Source organism: Corvus cornix, chromosome 3 (genome assembly GCF_000738735.6).
Source record: "Corvus cornix cornix isolate S_Up_H32 chromosome 3, ASM73873v5, whole genome shotgun sequence".
Taxonomy (NCBI): domain Eukaryota; kingdom Metazoa; phylum Chordata; class Aves; order Passeriformes; family Corvidae; genus Corvus; species Corvus cornix.
Genome location: NC_047056.1, coordinates 53,546,129 through 53,567,694, shown reverse-complemented (window position 1 = coordinate 53,567,694; position 21,566 = coordinate 53,546,129). Strand labels below are relative to the sequence as shown.

The 21,566-nt window shown below is 36.6% G+C and overlaps 1 protein-coding gene across 6 annotated transcripts in view; it reads left to right on the top strand.

Moving 5' to 3' along the window:
• Window positions 1-21,566, top strand: part of ZDHHC14 (zinc finger DHHC-type palmitoyltransferase 14) — a 96,319-nt gene that overhangs the window by 68,166 nt on the left and 6,587 nt on the right. For 5 of the 6 annotated variants that reach the window (XM_039568636.1, XM_010400287.4, XM_010400279.4 and 2 more), the window contains 5 exons: window positions 6,104-6,241; window positions 9,843-9,891; window positions 14,342-14,444; window positions 16,160-16,269; window positions 18,683-18,785. In XM_039568636.1, coding sequence (XP_039424570.1) covers window positions 6,104-6,241; window positions 9,843-9,891; window positions 14,342-14,444; window positions 16,160-16,269; window positions 18,683-18,785 — 503 coding nt within the window. The remainder of the gene's footprint in view (window positions 1-6,103; window positions 6,242-9,842; window positions 9,892-14,341; window positions 14,445-16,159; window positions 16,270-18,682; window positions 18,786-21,566) is intronic. The other variant, XM_010400292.4, reaches the window with a different exon arrangement.

Genomic DNA, 21,566 nt, shown 5'->3' with positions numbered 1-21,566 from the left:
TTTTCTTAAAACCTCACCCAAATATCTTAGCTGTCTGGAACAGTTTAAATAGTCATGAAAGTGAAATACATGTTAAGTAGCCCTTGTGTTTGTTTTTCTGATTGACTTTTTGTTGTAGATACCCATGCACATTAATAACTTAATTCAGTAATAGAGGCCCATCTTTCCCAGTGTTACATTGCTGTTTCAGTTTGCATCACCTTGTAGAGATTAGTGTCAAGAATGTAATTTGGAGTAAACCTGTGGTATTTCCCAAATGTAAACATGAAGCCAGAAGACTCTTTCTGTTTGGTTTTCATGGGGTGTTTTGATTTGGAATCAGTGTACAAAAGTACGTGTGATTTAAAGGCTCCATTGTGCATTGTCCATAACAGATGTTCTAAAATAACATCAGCATGCATATAAATGTAACTTGCAATTGGTCTTTTGTTAATCACTGCTTTCTTCATATAAATTTCTACTCAGATTTCATTCCACAAAGTGACAGCAAAGGCATTGTCAGGGGAACGACTGTCAGACAGGTGAATGGTGTATAAGTTAAATTGATCCAAGTATTTGATTGCTGTTGCCAGTTGATGGCAAATCCCATCAGCGGGGCTGGTTTTATTAATATGATTAAATAAATAATCTTCTTAGGAATGGCAGTTTCAGTCGGTGAAACTGAACATCAGAGCTAAGGATAGTTTTAATGAATATGCTATGAATATTGGATATAAATTTTTTTGTTATGTTAAATTATCAGATTTTTTGAACTGACTGTAAGGGACTTAAGGCAATGGTTATATTTGCTTTCATGCATGTGTGCATCACTTTCAGCAGTTGGGATTGGACTGCTGTATCTTAGAAGAAAATAAATACTCTTTGTAATAAAATGTATTTCTTACATGGACTTCTAAAAGTCTCATTTGTTTTCTTAAACATTTCAAGAGCAATCAAATTCTGAAAGTACAGTTTGTTGTGCAAAATGTCAAGTCAAGAAGCCTGAATAGATGTGGTCACATCATGACATCATAGTCCTTCAAAAAGCTTTAATTGTCATCATTATAAATATGTGCAGATGTGTCAGTCTCTCTGCATAATTACTCAGTGTGTGTCCTTGACAATGGACATTGTAGTCCTGTGTTGTACTACTGCTACTATCAAAAGTAATTTTGAGTTATCCTGGCCCAGTTGGTTGAGCTATAATGTGACTTCTTGCATGACGCAGGATGTGAATAGTGGGCTCTTGACTCTTTCCAGTCATGGGATACATGTTTGCATGTTGTAAATAAAGATGGTAACATTCAGTGAATGCCATAAGTTTGTGCATTTGCCTTACAATGCTTTGCTTGCACAGGGTGGAAAAATTACCAAGTGAATTCTAACTTGTGCTCACTGGAATCTCCTAGTAATGTGACCTAGATATTTTTGCACCTGTCGACTTCTTGTCTTTGAGTCCTGCCTTCGCATTAAGCTTTAGAAAATGTATGCTGGTGTGCAGTGATCTAGTTGAGCAAAGAATAAAAGAAACAGTTCATAAGTACTGCAAACTGAAGGGCCAAGCTGGCCTACAAATGTTCCATTTAAAAATGCTTTTGTGTTCCTTGTAAATTATAAGGCTTTCATTAAATGTTTTGAAAAAGGAAGGAAAGCATTTGGGTCATTTTGTGCATGGTTTCCTGGAGTGTAGTGATTGGAAAATGGAAGCAGAACATTTAAGGATTTAGGAGCCTACATGCTGTGCTGTGGAAAAGTAGAGATTTGACTCTTTGGTTCTGAGCAGCAAAGAACATGCCTTGGTGTGGCTTCTGAGGGAAACACTCCATCTATAAGACCAATGCCTAGTAAAATGGGAAATGTCCTTAGGTTTGTTTTTATCTGAGATATCCAACAGTTAATGTTTCTTAAGCAAGTTTTAAATGTTTCAGGGAAGGTAAAAAATGAGGAATGTCTAAAATATGAAGTAATGTGTTCTTCTGTTATCCAGTTAGCATAGGTTATAAGGTGAGTGTTAATGAGACTAGTTAGGTGAGTGTTAATGAGACCACTGAGTCATGCTGACAGCTTGCTGCTTTCAAAGGGATTTGAATGTCATCTTCTTCTTTTTTTTTGTTTCCCTATTTCCGTGATTCTCTTCTTTGTGCCTTTGGTAACACACAACCATTGGTAAGTCAGTTTTTCCCACTGATCAATGAACAAAATAATTCCTGGGGGTTTTTTTCCTGCCAGTTCAGGGAACTGACCTGATTCATCATCAGCTTACACAGTGAAAGAAGGAAGTGGGATGAAGTGGCAGGAAAGGCAACATGTGACCACCTCTTTCACTGCTACTGAGCTTTTAGACTGGCTCAATTATCTTGTGGAGCCTCATCCTTTGGGGGTGCTGGCTTGTCCTCAGAAGTTATTATCTAAATTCAAAGGTGCTGATCACTTGGGAAAGAGTAAAGAAAAAGTCTTTGTTACATGTTTACTGACAGTTCTTGAGGTTTTTTACCTGTCTGGTTTTCTGTGACTTCTACAGCAGCATTTTTAGTCTCCATTTACTCATCTCTTCTTTTCATTGATGCTTTACATTATGAACTCTTCACACATTTTTTCAGTCTTTTTTTATTTGCTTCAGGTTTTGTTCTCAGATCCTGAAAAATTAATCAAAACTGGATTTCTCCTGGCATTGTGATAACTGCTAACCTGTAGTAAGGTTGGTGTCACAGCTAGGCTGAATTAACACTTAGCTGCTTCTGAAAGTGTTATTTCATCCCTTCTCTGACAGAGTGTTCTCACTGCTTCACGTGGGCCAGCTTTGGTGTTTGCCTGATGAGGTGATCTGAGGAGATAGGCAAAAGAAAGCCATCAGTTTTAAGTTAATCTGGCTCTATCAACCTACTCCCTGGAGGGTAAAATGAATACCAGGCTTGGCCTAAGAATGGAGAGCCATGAGCACACAGGCAAAAGGCTATTCACAGGACTGCTGAAAGGGTAGAAACTGGGCCATCTGTTCTAGCAGTAGTTCTTAATTAGGTAGATACAAGGTACAGCTGTAAAATCAAGAAGGCAAATATCTTGCTGGTTTTGCTTAAACTTGAGTGTAGGAGGATGATAAATCACAATGTTCTATCCATAGGGTGCTTCAGCTTTCTTCTTCCCTCATAACGAGTTCTAATACACTTTTATAAACAAGAGTTTGTATTACCCATGTTTTAATTCTCTGCGTTTGCCTCAAATATTTTTACATTAACCTTGTCACAAATGTTTGAATACAGTAGTATGTTAACTATCCAGAACTGCAGTCGTCACCACTAAATAGTCTGTTCTTCATAACAAGAAATTGCATTTCTATTTGCTCTGCATTTTAAGTTCATGAGGGTTAGAATTCCAGTTTTTCTCAGCATCAGTAGTTTTTCATTTATTGGTGAAGTTAAATCTTAATTTTGCTGCCAACATTGTCCAAGTCAAGTAGAGATGTCAGAGCTTCCTTTACAAAATCATTGGTTCAGTTGCCAGGCATCTGGAATGCTGGAGGTGAACCTTAAGACACTGTGTTACTTCTTCATTAATACTTAAGTTGTCTTTTTCTAAGGAAGAAGAAACAGCCCCACATTTGATAGGTTTTATATTTCTTCACAGCATTTGAAGTTTCTGCTTAGCATTTGTCTCTTCATTCTGCCCAGGTTGGCAGTTTTCTCCTGCATTAATAACTAAGCAGAGCAGCTCACAAGCTGTAAGGCTGTTGTCTCTAAATTGCATTTACGTATTTGTGTTCTGCTGAGTAGAATAATGTCTCACTTTTTCATATACTGTTTTGTGGCCCATGTCACATGCCTTTCTACTTTATGACTGAGAAAAATGAGAAAATGAGAAAAATTTATTTATCATAAGATTCATGTAAACCTTTTAGTATGTCTCTTTTTTCTTTGGAGTTGATTCCAATTTAATGCTGTAGTAGTGTTTTTAATATCTGGCCTTTCTGGTCCATTTCTCCTTTATAAACATCTTAGGTAGTTACTTAGCTTCACAATGATTAGTAAGGTATTTTTTGAGAAAGCAGAGCCTTTCAGTTCACCAGGAAAGTTTGAAGATGGAAATTGAAGTGGACCAACAAGTAGGTTAAAAACACCAAGTCAGTCTTCAGTAAGTAGTGTGGGTACATACAGGAATGTGTGTTTATAGATAGAGAAGTTGTGTGTATGTGTGTGGTTTTGTCTGCATTTATCCAAATCCATCAAATAGATGTCTGCATAGATCTAAATGTTGCTTCATGACTAGAAACTGAGCTTTATATCAATATAATTCATTTCTTACTGTGTCAGCATAGAAGAGAATGAATGTGTATATATGGAATTAATCTTCCAAGACATGTAATGTATTTTTTTAGCAGTAGGGTACAAAAGTACCCTAGGATTCTGCTCATTAAAATGGCTCTGTAGCTGTGTTTCTTTGTGGTGTTGTTTGCTTATGTGTTGTATATATGAATGAATTTAAATGATGTAGAGTGTTTATCAGGATATGAGGGCTTATTCAGAAGCATGGATTTAAAGACAAGCACTTTTAAAATGCAATGTCAATTTATTTTGGGAAAACAACTGTAGTGCACTGAGAAAAGGTAGTATCACCTACCCAGAGTGTTTAGTTCTTGGTATTCTTAGCAGTACTCACTCAGTCAAAGTATTCTGAAGCCTTATCCTAAGAAAGTTTAGTAACTTCACCTTGAATAGCCCTGTTGAAATTTGAAACAGATTTATGGCAGAAACATGTGGTCCAAACAGCTGTCATGCAAAATTATTTTTAAAAAACCCTGAAAGTCTGGTGAACTCAGAAATCCGTTGTGCATGTTGTTTTGACTTTTTTTAATGAAGATAATACTAAATACATCCTTCAAGAAAAACCTCAAATGTAGGTCTTTAACATAAATCCATAACTAAAACAAGCTGGTGCACTTGGTCAGATGTGCCTTTTTAACACAGGGCTTAAAGGACTTCGGATTTATAGCTCGCTTTTCCTGTGGAATTACAAATAGTTTGATAGTACGTCAGTGGAGGCATAAAAGTCACAGAAAACAAACCAGGATTTGGACAAGGATCAGAGAGTGAAAGAAAGAGTCAGCATGAATGCATCTGTCTTATGATCTTGGATTTGATGAAAAAAACCCTTAAAATTCTGTCAGTGTAATCCCTCCAAAGTAAAGTTAGGAAATGCAAGTTTGTTTCCTGGCAATAGCTCTGTTTCCATTACCCAGAATACTGGGACATGGAGGGTGGATCCAGGCTGCCTGAGGAGAAGCAGAGTAAACCATTCCCTCTGCTGCTTTCCAGCACTGAGGCATTTCCCCCATGTTGGGGACACTTGTTTCTGATCCACCCTGGCCTTTTCCTATCTCACGAACAAGTTCTCTCGCAGAGACAAAGGGAAACAGTTTCTCTTAGTAAAAAGGAGACGGAGCCTATCGTGCAAAGGGTAACAGAGGATGCAGGTTACATCAACCAGTTTTTATACCATGTGTTTAAATTTTAACATTTGAAAAATGTTTGCTGTGAATCATTTTTAATGATCTTGTATGACAGTGTCAACTCCAAGTGGAAAAATAGGTGGTCTAGAATGAAGAATATCTCGAGCGAAGCAATAAAAGGAAGTGGGAAGGTGTAAATATTTCATGCTCTGTAATGGATGGATGATATGATAGTAGGCATAAGTCGGAGGTGTGATCATGACAGATGTAAAGGAAAGAACCTCAGAAATTCCAATTTTGAGTAGAAGATGCACTGAAGAAAAAGAAACAACCTTGTTTTGAAAAAATCATATACAACTGAGTTGCTAATGCTCCTTGTGACAATGGATAAATACATGCTTGCTGGTCTGACTGCACACTTTGTCACAGTAAGGCTGTTAGTTTAACAGGAACTCACCTCAGCCATGCTTTGATTTCTGTAAAAACTATAAGGTTTCATTAAAGTACTCCTTCTTTTCTTTTCTACATTTTGTTCCTTTCTAAATAAGAACTTCTCTGTGGCTACTTTGCAAATTCCAGTTAAATCATGCATTTTAATATAGTATTCAGAGAGCATTTTTTCAAATAAACAGCATTTTATTAATTGTTTTCCATTTTTTTTTCTTCTGCCTCTCATTTCAGAACGGTTTGATCACCACTGTCCCTGGGTAGGCAACTGTGTGGGGAAAAGAAACTACAGATTTTTTTATATGTTTATTTTATCTCTGTCCTTTCTGACAGTCTTTATATTTGCATTCGTTATCACCCACGTCATCCTTCGTAAGTATGCTGGTGAAATCAGATTACGTATGTAGCCATTTGCTTGAGTTTTTTAAGTTAATATTTTGATCATTCAGGGTTTATTTATTTATTTATTTGTTTATTTGCCTTTTTCTGGAGCTTCACGATCCCCAGTGAGTCCCATTCTGGTCTATAATAGGCCCTGGTCATAGTAGCCGTTGGCCTTGCACTGGCTTTATCTTAATGCAGTCTTAATTTTTCAAATTTTTTTTTATCCTTTTATGGATGATTTAGTGAAAAAGCATCACATACACTGTATGTTGAAGTATACAGGTAGTATCATTTCCCTAAAGAACTTCGTGTGCTTTTTTAACTGTAAGCATGGGTCACTTGCCATCCAGACAAAGAGGTAAATTGCTAGAAAATAGACTGGAGCTATACTTTTTGTAGTTTGCTGTTTAGTTTTACACCATTCTCAACCCTATTTCTAACGCGTTATTTTCATTTGTGTAGACATTCTGAGAATAACCAATTCATAATGGAGTGAATCAGAAATATTCATGAGCTTGAGACTGATTTTTATTTGTATTCTGGATTGTGTTTGAGGTCAAAACTCTTTTGGGTACTGTCTTTTCTTTCTATACCCCTAACTAATTTTGCTGACTCCTATATGATGATGATGGTGACATTTATGGTGACAGGTTACATGACTTGTCTTTAAAGACCTGCAGTATGTTGGGTTTTTTTGACCCACTATCACTAGAAGAGTGGGGTTTTTTCACTAATTATATAGGATATTACCATAAAGAGTGCTTCTTTAACCATTTGGGAAATGTGATCTGTTTATTTTTTTGTATTTTTATTACAACAGAAACCTGATAGAAATAATAATTTCAGTATAAAACATTTATAAAGCTAACTTGATAATGGTAATATTCAGAGAATGTTTTACTGGAAAAAATATGTCAGATTGTGCTCAATTTTCTAAATTGTTTACAACATGCAGGGAAAATTATTTTAAAGAGCAGAATTCCTGCTCTTATTTGTTCTTCACAAAACTATGATGCAAGCACTGAGAAGCTCTCCTATAGCTCGGAATCTAGCTCATAGCTTAGAGCTGCAGTCCCTAATTTTGAGGGCGTCTGAATGAGCAACTTGTTCTCACTACCAGCTACAGCATTTCTAATAGCAGTTGGAAAAAGCAGAGATAAGATGTACATACTGTTTAAAAGAGGAAAATTATTGGAAAAAGAACACTTGCCATTAGTATTTAAGTGCTTGTTATTTATCTGGGCATACATGAGTATATACATACCCACCTTTTACATTTAAGAAGACAGACACATGGGTTTTTCTGCAATCTTTGCTAGAGTTCAGTGGTTGAAAACATTCCTAGTCTGACAACTATTTTAAAGATATTTTTGACACTAACCTACCTTCATTTCACAAGGACTTCAGTGCTTTTCTCTTTAGTTTTCAGTATATCAATTATCAATATAATGTCAGTATTTCATGTTCTGTATGTCAAGTAGATTTATCTAGTGGATTTCAAATTTACAGTGTCCATACCTAACTCTTAAGTAGACAAAGAGTGTAATGAATTGTGCCTGTGTGTGGTTGAGAAGCATTTAAGTGTTGTGTAGGTGTTACAGATTACATATAGTAAATGTTAAATGCTGAATTGCCTGTCAGCTGCAAAATATTCTTGTCATGGAGGTTCATTTACCTAGAATGAGATAGGGAAAAACATCCTTAAGCTCTAAAGATTGGTCAGTCCTCAAAGGCAGTGGGAGCAGATATGAAATGTGATTAGTTTCTTGATGTTTAATTGATACACTGGAGCTTCAAACCCAGCTTTCAAATTTGTTTGCTATAGTCTTGACAGTGTCCAAAAGAGAGTTCTTTACAAATAAAGTTTTCTTATCACTCCACTCTCTCTGTGCCTACCATACCTGTAGAAGTCTTCTCATCTACCTTTCTAACAGTTACCACTCAACAATTTGTGTTCTGTTTTTTAGCTCTGCAGTTCTTTAACTGATTCTAACTGTTAAGCAGGATTCTCAGTTACTTAATCTGAACCTTTGCGCTTGGCATAGACTGCTTTTTGTTAGTGTGGCTGAAGAAAGTCTTGGTTTTTAGACCTTACACTATGACCTTCTTATAATATTTCAAAGTCATACATAAGTCCTGGTAAAATTATTTTATTATAATGCCTCTTGATTTAGACAAATTTTTAAAATTTGTATTTTTTTATAATACATCTTGCAAGCTGGCATTTTATAAATTTTGGTGGGCCTAAGTGGTGATGAGGTATAAGATACATCTTTTTGTTTTCTGTGGCCTTCTGAGGCATACATTGGAAATTTGTTCTTTCCTGGTTTCAGAATATGTGTACATAACATTATTGAAGATAATAAAACTAATTTGTAAATCAGTTACTGAAGATATTGTCTTGCAAGATTGTCTTCTGTCTCACCAAGCTGAACACATTTCCAGTAGTAGTTTCTGTCTCCACTGTTACTCATCTCTGTTTGAGGCATCAATATTTCAACCTTCCTCTTGTGATGTTTTGGGAACTGCTTGGAAGGGTGTGACAAGCAGTAGAGTATAGAAATCACACCTATCTGCTGCCATTGCCATTAAGGATCCAAAAAATAGTAAGAAGGCAGGGGAAGTTCCATTAGTCTTGTACCTTGAGACTAAGAACCAATTTTAAGAGTTTGAAAAGGCTTAGAAATACAAGGTAAGTAACTTCACTTTTAACGATAAGCAGTAAAATTGGCCGGATAGGTCTAGAGAATAATATTTATTCTGATCAAGACAAGATTCTTCTCTCCATACAGATCTTCAGATGAATTTAGCTAAGTGGAAAATTTTTACTGTGGGGAAAACTTCCAGCCGGATGCATTTAAATCATTTATGGTATACAGTGAAGTTCAAACTGTGTGCCTATAGCTACGTCACATTAAGTCAGTTTCTACAACAAATTCACTTGTTGCAATCAGCAAATTGTCAACTCACCCTTTTTGATTAATATCTCGTGTTTATGGAACCCAAGTGCTTTTGTACTCTGCATGCTTCTGCATTTCTAGTTGATGGGCTCATGCTTCTTTTGGGCCATTTTCCACTACTAGATTGTCTTTTATTTGCCCAGAGGCAACAGTTACCTGTTAGAAACATCTTCTATGTAGGTGCAGTAGAAGCAGAATTACAATCAAGAAAGCTTTGCTTCCAAAACAAAGGATGGAAAATTGAGAATTTGAGTTTATAGAATAAATTTTCCAAGCCAAAAAGTTACTTTGAAAGATAGTATTTCAGAATGAAACAGGAGGTTGTGATTTTTTGTTTCCATATTAGGTCTGAAAAGAACTGGGGTAATCAGAAATCTTGTTCATGGGAAAGTATGTGTGCATCAATTTGGTATGACTGAGAAAATACCCTGCAGATGCTAAACCTGATAACTTACCCAAGGGCTTTTTTGATGCTGTTGTTGCTGAGCAACATATTCTCAGATTCACGTTAGTAAATCTATTCTATGATTATTTGGTTATTTTCAAATATAAGTTGTTTTAACTATAGTGAAAACAGCCTGTAGTCCAGTTTCTTACTTGACTGGTAATTTTGGGTTCTATTTCTACAGGTTCTCAACAAACAGGGTTTCTCAATGCTCTGAAGGACAGTCCTGCAAGATATCCTTTCAGTGAAATATATTGTAGATTATGTTAGCAAATAGCATCTGAGATGTGGTTTTGCTTGTTTTCTTGCTATTATTGAATGCGTGCTTTTAGGCTTTATCAGTTAACGACTTCATCACTTCCTGCACAATAGGATTTCTGGCCACATGTTGGAGGTAGGAAAGAGGCTACAGCCTGGAGTGGTTTTTATTCTTCATGTTTTGCAAAGCAGTACTCTTGACAAAGATCTGTATTTTCCATGTCCATGAAAAATGCTTCACATTTTGTGATGGAATTCATAAATACATTTTGCACTATACGTGTGCTGTGGTTTCACTACAAGTGTTCAAGAATTGTTCTGCTTTTACAGCCGAAGGCATCCAAAATGGCTGATTCTTTTCAGGAGGGAAAAAGTAGATTTTGGAACAACAGAAACAACATGCTTTCTGTGAAGAATTAGATTTCTGAAACTATTCTTATGTTTTTAGAGAAGTCATTTTCAAATAACAACTTGTGTTAAGTTACATATCAGTATGTAACTTGCCTGCACAGGGACTACTACTGTTGTTCAGCCGGGAAAAGACAAGGCTCTCATTGTGGTCTGTCAGTATATGAAGAGGACTCATAAGAAAAACAGAGAGACTTCTTAACAGGGCCTGTAGTGACAGAACAACGTTTTAAGCTGAAAGAGAGCAGGTATAGATTTGCCATAACAAAGTTTCTACAATGAGGGTGGTGAGACATGTGAACAGGCTACCCAGAGTTTTGGTCGATGCCCCATCTCTGGAAATGTTCATGGCCAGGCTGGATGGTGCTCTGAGCATCTGGTCTAGTGGAAGGTGTTCCTGCCCATGGCAGAGGGTTGGAACTATATTACCTTTAAGGTCCCTTCCAACCCAAACCATTCTGTGGTTCTATTCTGTAAATGCTCCATGCACTTTTTATCACTTCATGGGAGTGCTCTGTATATTTTCTAGTGAGTGAGAATGGAGTCAGAAAGCAGCTAAAGTAATGAGAAAATGGGAAGCTGATGAAACTACTGGTTAGTTTCTGTACAGACAGTAAGCTTCCCATTCCTTATGTATATGTTGTGGATGGTTCCTGTCTGAATAAACAGTTTTCACCTCTCACAAAGACGCTATAAAAAGAATTCTTTCCCATTTGTCCATTGTGCCTCACACAGTTTGCCTTTCCACACACAGGTAGGGAGAAAAAACTGTCATTCATAGTTGTGCATTGAGACCTCTTCCCAGGTAATTTTCCCAAGTGTCAAATTCTGCAGATACATTTTTTGGTGTGCTTGTATTCATTAGGTAGAATCACTGAGCTGTAAACTTCCTTTTTAAAAAAGCCATGTTCAGATTTTTTTGCACAAATAATTTTAAAAAGCACAAACAAAGGGTTCTAAATAGCACAATAGCTTCCAATTAAAACAATTACAGTCAATTCTTACAAAAGATAATTCAAACTATTTTCAAACTGAGAATAGCTTTCAGTTGTCCTTAAATCAAAAGGTAATTGCTTATGCATTTGAGGATTTTTGTACAGAAACAATGGCCTGATAATTCGTAATTTGTGTTCAGAGATGTGCTGCTGTAAAGGGCTCAGTAGCACATCTTACAGAAATACCTGGCTTGATAGTGATACATTGGATAATTTAAAAGCTTGGTTACAGTTAATAACAGTAAAAAATTAAATTGTCCAAATAGTATTGGGAATGCTGCTTTGGAGACAGTCAATTCAGGCACAGAGAACATTGCCATTTCAGTCTTTGCTAACAACCCTGTGTGAGATACTAAGGGAAAATCATACTATATTATGCTAGTAAGATACTATACCATAGTAGGCTAGAAGGTTATACTTCGTTGATGAAGGTTATACTTTTTTTGTGTGTTTGTTTTTTAGTTAATGGACTCAGGTTGAATTAGTGGATTCTTGTTAATTTGACATAAACTACCTCTGCTGTTCTCAAGTTCTTTTTGGATCATGGTGCTGGGAACTGAAAAATGTCCCTTCCTGTGGGGAACTGATAGAGTTCTTGAACTGAAAGGAGTTCCCTTTTGTTTTTTTCCATAGGAATTACCATGTGGAGGGAGAAACTCACTTTTCAGTACCCTCTTGAGTGTAGTTGTGGTGAGGAACATCGTTAGTGATGTGTTGCAGGGAGCCCTTTTCCCTCTAAGGTTCTTCTTTTCTAACCTGATGATCTTCCTCCTGGTGTATAGATTGTACCCAACACTGCTCATCTGCAGCCTTCCTTACTATTTCTACTCTCTCAAAGCCCAGTTTGTATTGTGCGTGATGTTTTGGGCTGTTTCCTTCTTTGACACGTTTTGGAACCCTCTGCCAACAGTCAACTTCTTATCTATTATCCCTTGTATTCGGTGCTTTAGCTGTGGCTGTGGCAGAGAGTCAGAATCAGAGTTCCTGTCTATTGTGTTGCTTTGACTTCACACAGCCTGAGGAGGAAATGAGAGACAGAGAGTAGTGAACCTGCTGCTCAGCAGAGCACTTTGGTCATCCTGCTGCTTTTGGAGCAGATTTTCTCAGAGTGCAAATGGCTCTTTTCTGGCTTTAAACCACTCTGATTGAAATGGATTCTAGGGAAAATTATACAGACACTTCATGTATCTCCCAATTCATTAGGGGTGAGCAGCCCTGCAACACAAAACTCTTCACTTTTAACTAATATTAGGATTTTTTATTGCAAAAATTTATGTCCATCCATGCCATTTCCAGGCTGTGTGTCTGTGTGTCCTATTTCTCTTCTTTTGATAGGTTCAGTGATAAGGGTGGTTGTGTTTTTTTTTCCTTGTTCTGGAAAATTTTGAGTTGATGTTGTCTTGGAAACTGCCTTCACTAAAGGTTGATATGGTTAATATACAGATTATTTTTATCCTATTCTTTTCTCATAATTTTTCTCCTAGTGATAAATTTTATGTATTTTTCTAGGAACCAGAGCCTTTTGTTCTGTTGATTTGTGTTATCCCCCCAAAAAAACAACCCCCAAATTATTGAAGTGTTGTAGAAAATAGCATTCTCAAAGCAGATATATTCTTAGTCCATGGCTATTTCATGTAAATAAATAACAGCTATTGAAGGAAGCCTTCTATAGAAAGTTTGGAAAGTTCCTCTTTATGTTCAGTTATACAAAAGTTTAGAAGCAACTTTATTGTCTTATTTCTGAGACGATGACTCCTTTAGAGTTAAAGGAATTATGTAAACTATAGTGAGTATGCAATGTTGAGTGCTGACTGATTTTCCTAGTATACCAACCCGTGCATGTGCACAGCTTTGCTGCTCCCCTGGAGGTGAGGGTGCTCCTGCTGGACGTGTCCCTGTGCTGTTCCCTGTGAGTCACACGTGAGAGCACCCCGTGAGCTCCCAGCCCTGTATCTCGGGTGTGCAGCCCTATGCACTGCACCTCATACCGACGGCCTGCTGGCTGGACACACGCTCCTGGCAGCGTTGGGCAGGGGTGGTGCTGTGTCTGAGCTAGGCAGATGCCGGCAGAGTTGCTTGTGGCTGTACCAAATGAAGTTTGTTCTGCTGCTGCTCTCACTTGTGTGGGGATAGAAGTTTTCTGCCATTTTTTGTGATTTGCTCAATTCGGGCTGATGCCTGCATTAAAAATCTACTTGTAATTCCTCAGAGAGTATTCTAATAGCCACACTGTGAGTTGGGAGTTCATAGTCTTCTTCTTTAAGATAAGTTTTGGGCAAACGCTGCTGAATTTTGAATATTCAACCCCACCCCAACTATTACACTTACAGGCTTAACAGCAGTTCTTTTCCAGGTGATTTGCCAAGTCTGGGCCGATCAGGTACCCCACAGTTGTAAAGTAGAATATATCCAGTTATTAGAGGGACTTGAGAGAGCACGTGGGTTTTATTTGGACTAGTGGACTTTATGCTAGTGTTGGAATGCCTGTCAACATCTTAACTTCATTAACATAAGAAAGCAGAGTCTGGCATTTAGAACATAAGACTGAGATCCAGCTTACTCACATTGTGGAGTAAATATTTGTAAAAAACATCTCTGTTCAGTTTTTGGTATTCAGCTAGCCTTGGGTTACCTCTCTTGTGTTTTGTCTTCCCCTCACCCCATCAGAACTGTTACTTACTTTTACTTATCAATAGACCTGTCTGAATGCAAGTGTGATGACTTTTACAAGATAAATATGAAAATTTAAATTTCAGCAAGTAAGATCAGAACTCACCAGTAGTTTTTAGCCTTTTTCAATCTACAAAACCTTAAATATTTGCTGGCGTAGATCCTGTTCAGTGGTCTGTACAATAAAGCCTACTGACAATAGGTCTCCTTTTGAGTTTATTTTTGCTGACCCCTTTGAAGTACCCCAGAGATCGCAAAGGACTTGTGGACTACTCTGAATTTTGTGATTTTAACTACTTGTTACTGGATTTTTTTTTTCCCATTTCCATATATTTCCTTGACTTTCAATTACTGTGCTGGAAGCTGTGGTGTGTTTTTTCTCAGTATGGTCCATTGTTGGCCTCTCAGGTTTTCATACGTATTTGATCAGCTCCAATCAAACAACAAATGAAGATGTAAGTTTGTAGTATATTTTGACATACACATTTCTAAATAGTAATTAGGAGGTTTTTCTCAAGTCAGACCTGTCTGCATAATTTTGTGAATACCTCAGTAGGAAAGAAGGAAAGTAATATGGTCATACTTGATTCAAAAGAGCAGATGAAATGTTTTTGACTATATTTGTTGTGGCTTGAAGATGTGCTCATTATGTACCTAGTATGTCCATTATGGTTTATACATATAGGATCTCTATCTTGAAATAGGAAAATACAGGAGAGAGGAGACAAACAAACAAGTGTATTTTATACAGTAGGAAATTAATAAATATTTTTCAATATCTCCTTTTCATTGGGAATGATAAATATTCTTTGACTCAAAAATTGCTTACTGTAAAACTTGAAGTGTATTGCATTCTCTAAACAAAAATTTTATCCTTTATTTTATCTTACCTTACCTCTGAAACTTTTTTGCTGTTCTGAAGTTGAAAACCTCTGGCAAGGAGTATATCATTAATTTAAAGGTCAACTTTCTCATTTCTACAGTTGTCTATTTTGCGTATAGGATTCCTTTGTTTTCATGTGGAATTATGCTTAACTGTGTGTGGAGTCCTCATGTGTCCTTCCCTAACCAAAAGGAGAAATGCAAAATGAATGGAGAAAATAAAATTAGCTAGGCAACTAATGGTATAGAAAGCTTTTGGAAATTTAATAAATGATCTGACAAACCACTGCAAGCTTCAAGTTATTTTATTGTAATTTCCTATTGTACTTTTTTCACAGGTATCTGGCAGATATAAAAGTAGCATCTTCAGTATTGTCAGATATGTTTTATTTTTGTTTAAGGTCACAGTTAAAATTATAAATCTTACACTAAATATCAATCAACCAGAAAAACACTTCCCAAGCAGGGTCAAAATGAATTGTGCCTCAGCATCAAGTATCAGGGCAAGTAGCCTGACTTAAAAGAAATCTGCCTTGTTAATAAAACAGATGAGATACTTGGTTATTCCATGGTTTATGCGAAGATTGTCTCTCTAAATGGACTTAGAGTGCTTCCACCCACTTCCCTCAAATAAATGTCTCTTTTGGATTGTTATAAGATAGATAGGGTGCTGCAGCAGTGGAACATGTCTGAATATCAAGTAAACTGTTCAGTAGTTTAATTTAAAACATAAATTCCCAATTGAATACAGCAAGACATTTTACTCAGGCTCTTAAGTATCTCACAAACAGAAGAGCAAACTAGCTGAGGGAAAATGTAATATGCAGTAAAAGATAGCAATGGCTGCATTTGCTTTACGATATTTTAGAGCCATTTGTGAACTTTAGGGAAGATAATGTTGTGTGATGCTATGCAGCTTGAAAACTTGCCCAGGAGTATGGAAAAGTGCTCTATTGCTGGCTTTAATAGTATGTTGCAATTGAGCCTCTTCTGTAAAACATGCTATAATATTTATAAAATTGAACTTAGACCATTATGTTTAGATGCTGAAATTCCTGCTTTGAGTATATTGATCCCTTCAGATTGTGGGTTGTCTGCATCTGTGGAGGTCAAGCATGTGCTCGTAGGGTCCAGCCTTCATAATAGCCCAAAACTCTTAAGTTGTTTGGAAAGTGTCATTATGGGTTTTCTGTGGTCTCTTCTGCAAGTAGCATATTGCAACCTTAATTTCTCACAGCCATTTTCTGTATTGTATTACATGTGATGCGTATTGTTCATATCTCTTTAGATTAAAGGATCATGGTCAAATAAAAGAGGTAAAGAAAACTATAATCCCTACAGTTACGGCAACATCTTTACTAATTGCTGTGCTGCGCTCTGTGGGCCCCTCTCTCCAAGGTAAGAATATCAGAAGTATTGTTAGCATAGATGAAGCCATGTGATTATTGATGAAAAAATTATTTTTGATTCTTTGAGTTTACTCAACAAAATGAAAGTTTTGGATTAGTATCCATTAGAAGCTTTAAGTTTTTCTTCAGTGGTAAAGAGATAAGTTGTTAAATTGTGGTTAAACTTAAGTTAGTGATAAAATCCTGTAAAATTATGTCTGAAATGGAAACAAGCTTGTTTGTTGTTTGAACTTTCACCACTGAAGTTAATAGCTTATAGCAATAAAAGATTTCTGGTAGTTATCTGTTACATGAAGGTCAACCTGGAAGTTTATGAAACTTCTACATATCTAACAAATGTGACATGAGTTGAACCTTAAGTCTACAACTAGCTTTATAATTGTTGATTTTTGTCTTTTCACTCTGAAAAGTTTTATTTAAATAGTCTATTTTTTTTTTTTTTATTTAATACTGTTAACATATATACATTAAACTGATTTTGGTGGTCTTCCAGCAAAGCAATTCCAAAGAATGCATAATGGATTAAGTTTTGCTGAATACATTTTCACCTTTGGAAATCTGAAATATTTATATATTTAAGCTTGGAGAAAATGTAGTACAGAGCTGAGACTAGAGAAATAACACTGGCAACTGGAGAAATTATTTTCTTATTCCTGTGCTCAGTGATTAGACACTTCATGTACTACATAGACAGTAGAGGCCCAGTTTCACTGTAGAGAGGGGCAGACAACTTGCAGATAATTTTGTGGCCTTCTCATTGGTTGGTACGTTTTGCTTTGCCTGGAATTGCATAGTTATGAATCTGAACTATCAAGAAGAAAGAAGGTAAATGACTTTGTGGTCCAGTGGCTCAGGTGTTTAATTGGAGTGGGATTTCTGGATTTGCTGTCAGCAATGTCAGAGGTGGTTCTTCTGTGAGCAGTCAGAGTTCTATGGGGCAGACTGACATCATTTCCTAAAGAGGAAACAACAGAATAGAGATTTCCACATACTGAGTTGCCCCTGGTGAGAGTGAATAGCCCTGTCTCTGCTTCCTTCTCTGTATGGATGTTGCCTGAAGCCAACCTTTTAATTCTGCCATTTTGCTTTTGATTAAAGTATGTGACACACAAGCTCAATGGCATGCTTCAAATTCTTTTGGTTCCAAATGGAAATCTTTATTAAAACTACGTCCTGTTTCTCAGTATATGAAATAGGGTATTAGGCAGATAGCAACACGAGTGGACCAGACTGGCACTGGCTCCTGTGTTTTAGCAGAGTTTGTGCATTTTTTCCTAAATTCCGTGAAGCAACATTACTTATTTAGACACTGACATATATATGTAGAGGTTCTGCAGGGAGGTACTTTGTGACCAAGGGGAAAAACTTACTGACTGTAACGTGTAAATTAGAAGCTTGCTTCTTTTACTTTTAATCTCAGCTGTGTCCCAAGTCACTAATTTTTTTTTTTTCCTTAAATTCTGGAAAAGTGGCTTACCAGCAATTTCATCTTGAAATTCAAAATGTTCAAGTGCCTTTGAGTGTGGAATGCAGATGAAGAGAGGATCTGTAAATAATCAAAACTTTTCTCACTTCTGTTAAACATCATTTATCATTTTTAAACCTGTGCTAGCAAATTCAGAATGTATTTTACATGTCCTCAACAGTTACTTTCAAATCTTAATTTGATCAATGGCTGTCAGCATAGGTCTAACCAATATTCTGATACAACAAATCATATAACTTCTTTAAGCATCTTTAATCTTTAACTAGGTTGGATTATTTCATTCAATTCAATTTGTTGATAATATTTCGCAGATTTTTACTTACATTGAGTAATTTCTCCACAAAGCATTTTCTTAGAAATAAGAGATTTTATGAGTGCATCACTTCAGTAAGCACAGTGCAGCACTATAAGCAGTGTTAAGTAGCTGTCATGAAACACCTAACAAGTTAAGTTGTCTGTCAGAAAGAAGTATGAACTCTTCTTCATTCTTGCTAAATTTTGTGATTAAGTAGTTTCAGTTTAGATGTGAAAGCTGGTAAAAAAAAGAACCTTTAAAAGAGGTGCTGAATCAAAGTGCCCTAGTAAATTTCATAATTTGTTTTTTCACCTGCGGTTTAAAATTCTTTGTTTTTGTGGTATCTGCTGGTAAGCTTCTAAGTCTATTGTCTGTGATAAAAATCAAAAAAAGTAGCAGTGCATATGATTATATGACAGGCAGGATCACAAGGAACAAGTACTTTACTGGTGAGTAGAAAATGAAGTCTAATACTTCAGTTGACTAAAAGGGGACATCTGAAGGTATTGGTGAGGTATTAAGGTCTGTTGTACGATAGAAAGTTTTTCTTTTTATTGAGAGGAGATAGTTATTGATCAGCAATGTCTCTAATACTTTTCCTTAATTGTGATTATTCTGTAGCTTAATTGACAGAAGAGGATTTATACAGCCAGATACACCGCAATTAGCAGGACCATCAAATGGAATTACCATGTACGGGGCCACACAATCTCAGAGCAACATGGTAGGAATCATCCCATAGTGTTGTTCATCAAGATTCCTGTGAATGTTTTTCTTCTCCACTTTCATGTGAACTAATCAAGTAATAACTAACTGGATACAGCTGACACACTGGGTGGAATGAGTTGTTTAATAACAGTAAAGAAAAAAAAAAAACCACCAAAATCCAAGGCTCTTTTGAATGTACGTTGCACATGGTGTAATAGTTATTGCTCATGGATTCTTAAAAAAAAAAAAGAGGCTTTTCTACGCTGTTGATTTATTGAATATACTGGCATTTTGACTTTTGCTGTTGACACCTACTGTGTTTTGAACTGGAATATTCAAGTATCGTGGACTTGCTCTGGTTCGTCATTTTCCAGCTAATTGTTATTTTGTGTGACACTTTCTTCGTACTCTATTTCCTTCTTTGCTTGTACACTGCGGTTTTGCATAGTCTAATGTGTTTTATAAAGCAAAGATGAACAAAGAGGAGTTTCTAGGGGAGAAGTATTTTGAAGAAAGAGCAGGAGGACTCTGAACTTTAAATGAACAAAAAATGGCAACTGGATTGTTACAACAAAAGCTTTTTAAACATCTTTGAAACTGTGCCAATAGTATTTACTTTGGTTTTTTGCTGGTAGCATTGGCTATCATAATTGAAGATAGGATTACCAGTGCCAAGAAGAGGAGAATAACTGTAAAGAGATCTTTTTCTGAAAGCAACCATCTTGCATATGTGCCTATTTCTGAATTGTTGTCCACATATCTTCATAGTATGGGGTTCTAAGACTTTGTCAAAGAAGTCATGAGTTACGGATACCCTCCCTCTGCCAAAAAAGAGGAAGCCACAAGGCCTTTGTCATAATTCAGACTTTCTTTTGAACAAAAGAAGAAAAGACTCACTCTTCCCAGACAGATTAGTTTTAGTGTCACTGATAAAGTGATATAAAAATTTTGCTGTAGTTCCTAAGCTGGTTTTACTTAATGTTTTGAGGATTAAATAGATTTATTAGTCTCCTTAATAAGAAAATGTATTAGAGACAAGGTATTAAGTCTGAATCTTCTGAGGTGCAGTTGAGCAGAACAAGGTAATGTTCTGTGTAAATTTTACTCAAAATACTATAACTCTGAAGAGAGAAAAGGGAGTTTGGAAAAAAAAAAGAGAGAAGGCGAACATTAGAAATGGGCTGAGGTCTTTCAGGGATTACCCAAACTTTCTGACTCTGTCAAAGCTTCTTGTTTGTGAGGATCGTAAACCCACAATGTGTCCATGGCATTAAATTGCCTTATCATTGCAAGAATTTAGACACTATCATTATTCCTAGATATTAATGAGAAAATCTTTGCCAGTGTGGTATAAAATTGACTGTCTCTGGAAATGGAGAAATCTGGTATGGTATTGATTGAAGTCAAACAGGTAGCTGTTATGATTTTAGAGTGTAATACCTCTAATTGCACGAATTCTTCAAAGATCTCATCTTACATCCTAGAGCACCACACCACATGAGCTGGGAAAAATCTGGGTTCTTTAAGAGTTATCAGAGTTACTAGGAAATGTGCAGATTTCACTTCTGAAAATTACCTCTTAGAAAAGGCTTGAAAAATGTAATATGTCTTGTTTGGTTTGGAGGAATATCTTTTAAGACTGTAATGCCATTTTTCTCTTGGTCTGTATCCAAGACCGGTTGGTTTTTAATGGCTGCTGACCACCAGCATTAAAATTTCTCCCTTGAGTTTTGTTGCAAACTGTTAAAGACCTGCTTTGTTTACCAGTTTCTCTAACACTATTTTCCCTTCCCTGTTGAAGGGGATGTATCTGGTACTGCAGCCAGTATTATTACGATTTCAGATAAGGTCAAAATGAAATTCCTTGACGTTAAGGAGCATATGTAGATCCTAGCCATAGACCACAGTACTTTTCAAATGGCAAAAGCTTGACCGTTTGTATATCATCAGAGACATTTATACTATCATAGCAAGCTTAATGCTTTTGATTACAAGAAGTAAATTACTAGAAGTCTGAAGTGTATTTCAGCACACCTTTGTGGTGTGTCTCTCTTGATTTTATTCTGGAATGCATTACATCAAGTCTTCATGTCTAGATGTTACCCTGCTTAATCCACATAGTGTGCTAAAATGTCTCTCCTCACCATTGATATAAAATAAAGATTTTAATGAGCATATTCTTTCACACTTGTCTTCTCTTATTCCTTCCTTCTTTAAATCCTTTTCTTCCCTCAAGTCTTCGACAGAATCAGCTACATTGGAAAAGACCTTTGAGATCAAGTCCAACCTGTGACCAAACACCACCTTGTCAACTAGACCATGGTGCTGAGTGCCACATCCAGCCTTTTCTTAAACACCTCCAGGGATGGTGACTCCACCAGCCTCCCTGGGCAGCCCATTGCAATGTCCAGTCACCCCTTCTCCGAAGAGCTTCTTCTGGATGTCCAACCTAAACCTCCCCTGGTGCAGCTTGAGACAATGTCCTCTTGTCCTATATCTGCTTGCCTGGGAGAAGAGCCCAACCCTCACCTGGCTACACCTTCCTTTCAGGGAGCTGTAGAGAGTGATGAGGTCTTTCCTGAGCCTCATCTTCTCCAGGCTAAACAACCCCAGCTCCCTCAGCAGCTCCTTGTGGGACTCAGTGATTTGTGGCTTTCTAAATAGAATTCTTGTGCTTCACTCAGTGAGTCTCGTCCCTCATTAAATCTCTGTGGGTTGCTTAGTATAATATTTTGCTTTCATTTATATTAATAAATCTTTTAGCATAGCCTCATTTTTGCAATTAAGTTCAAAATAA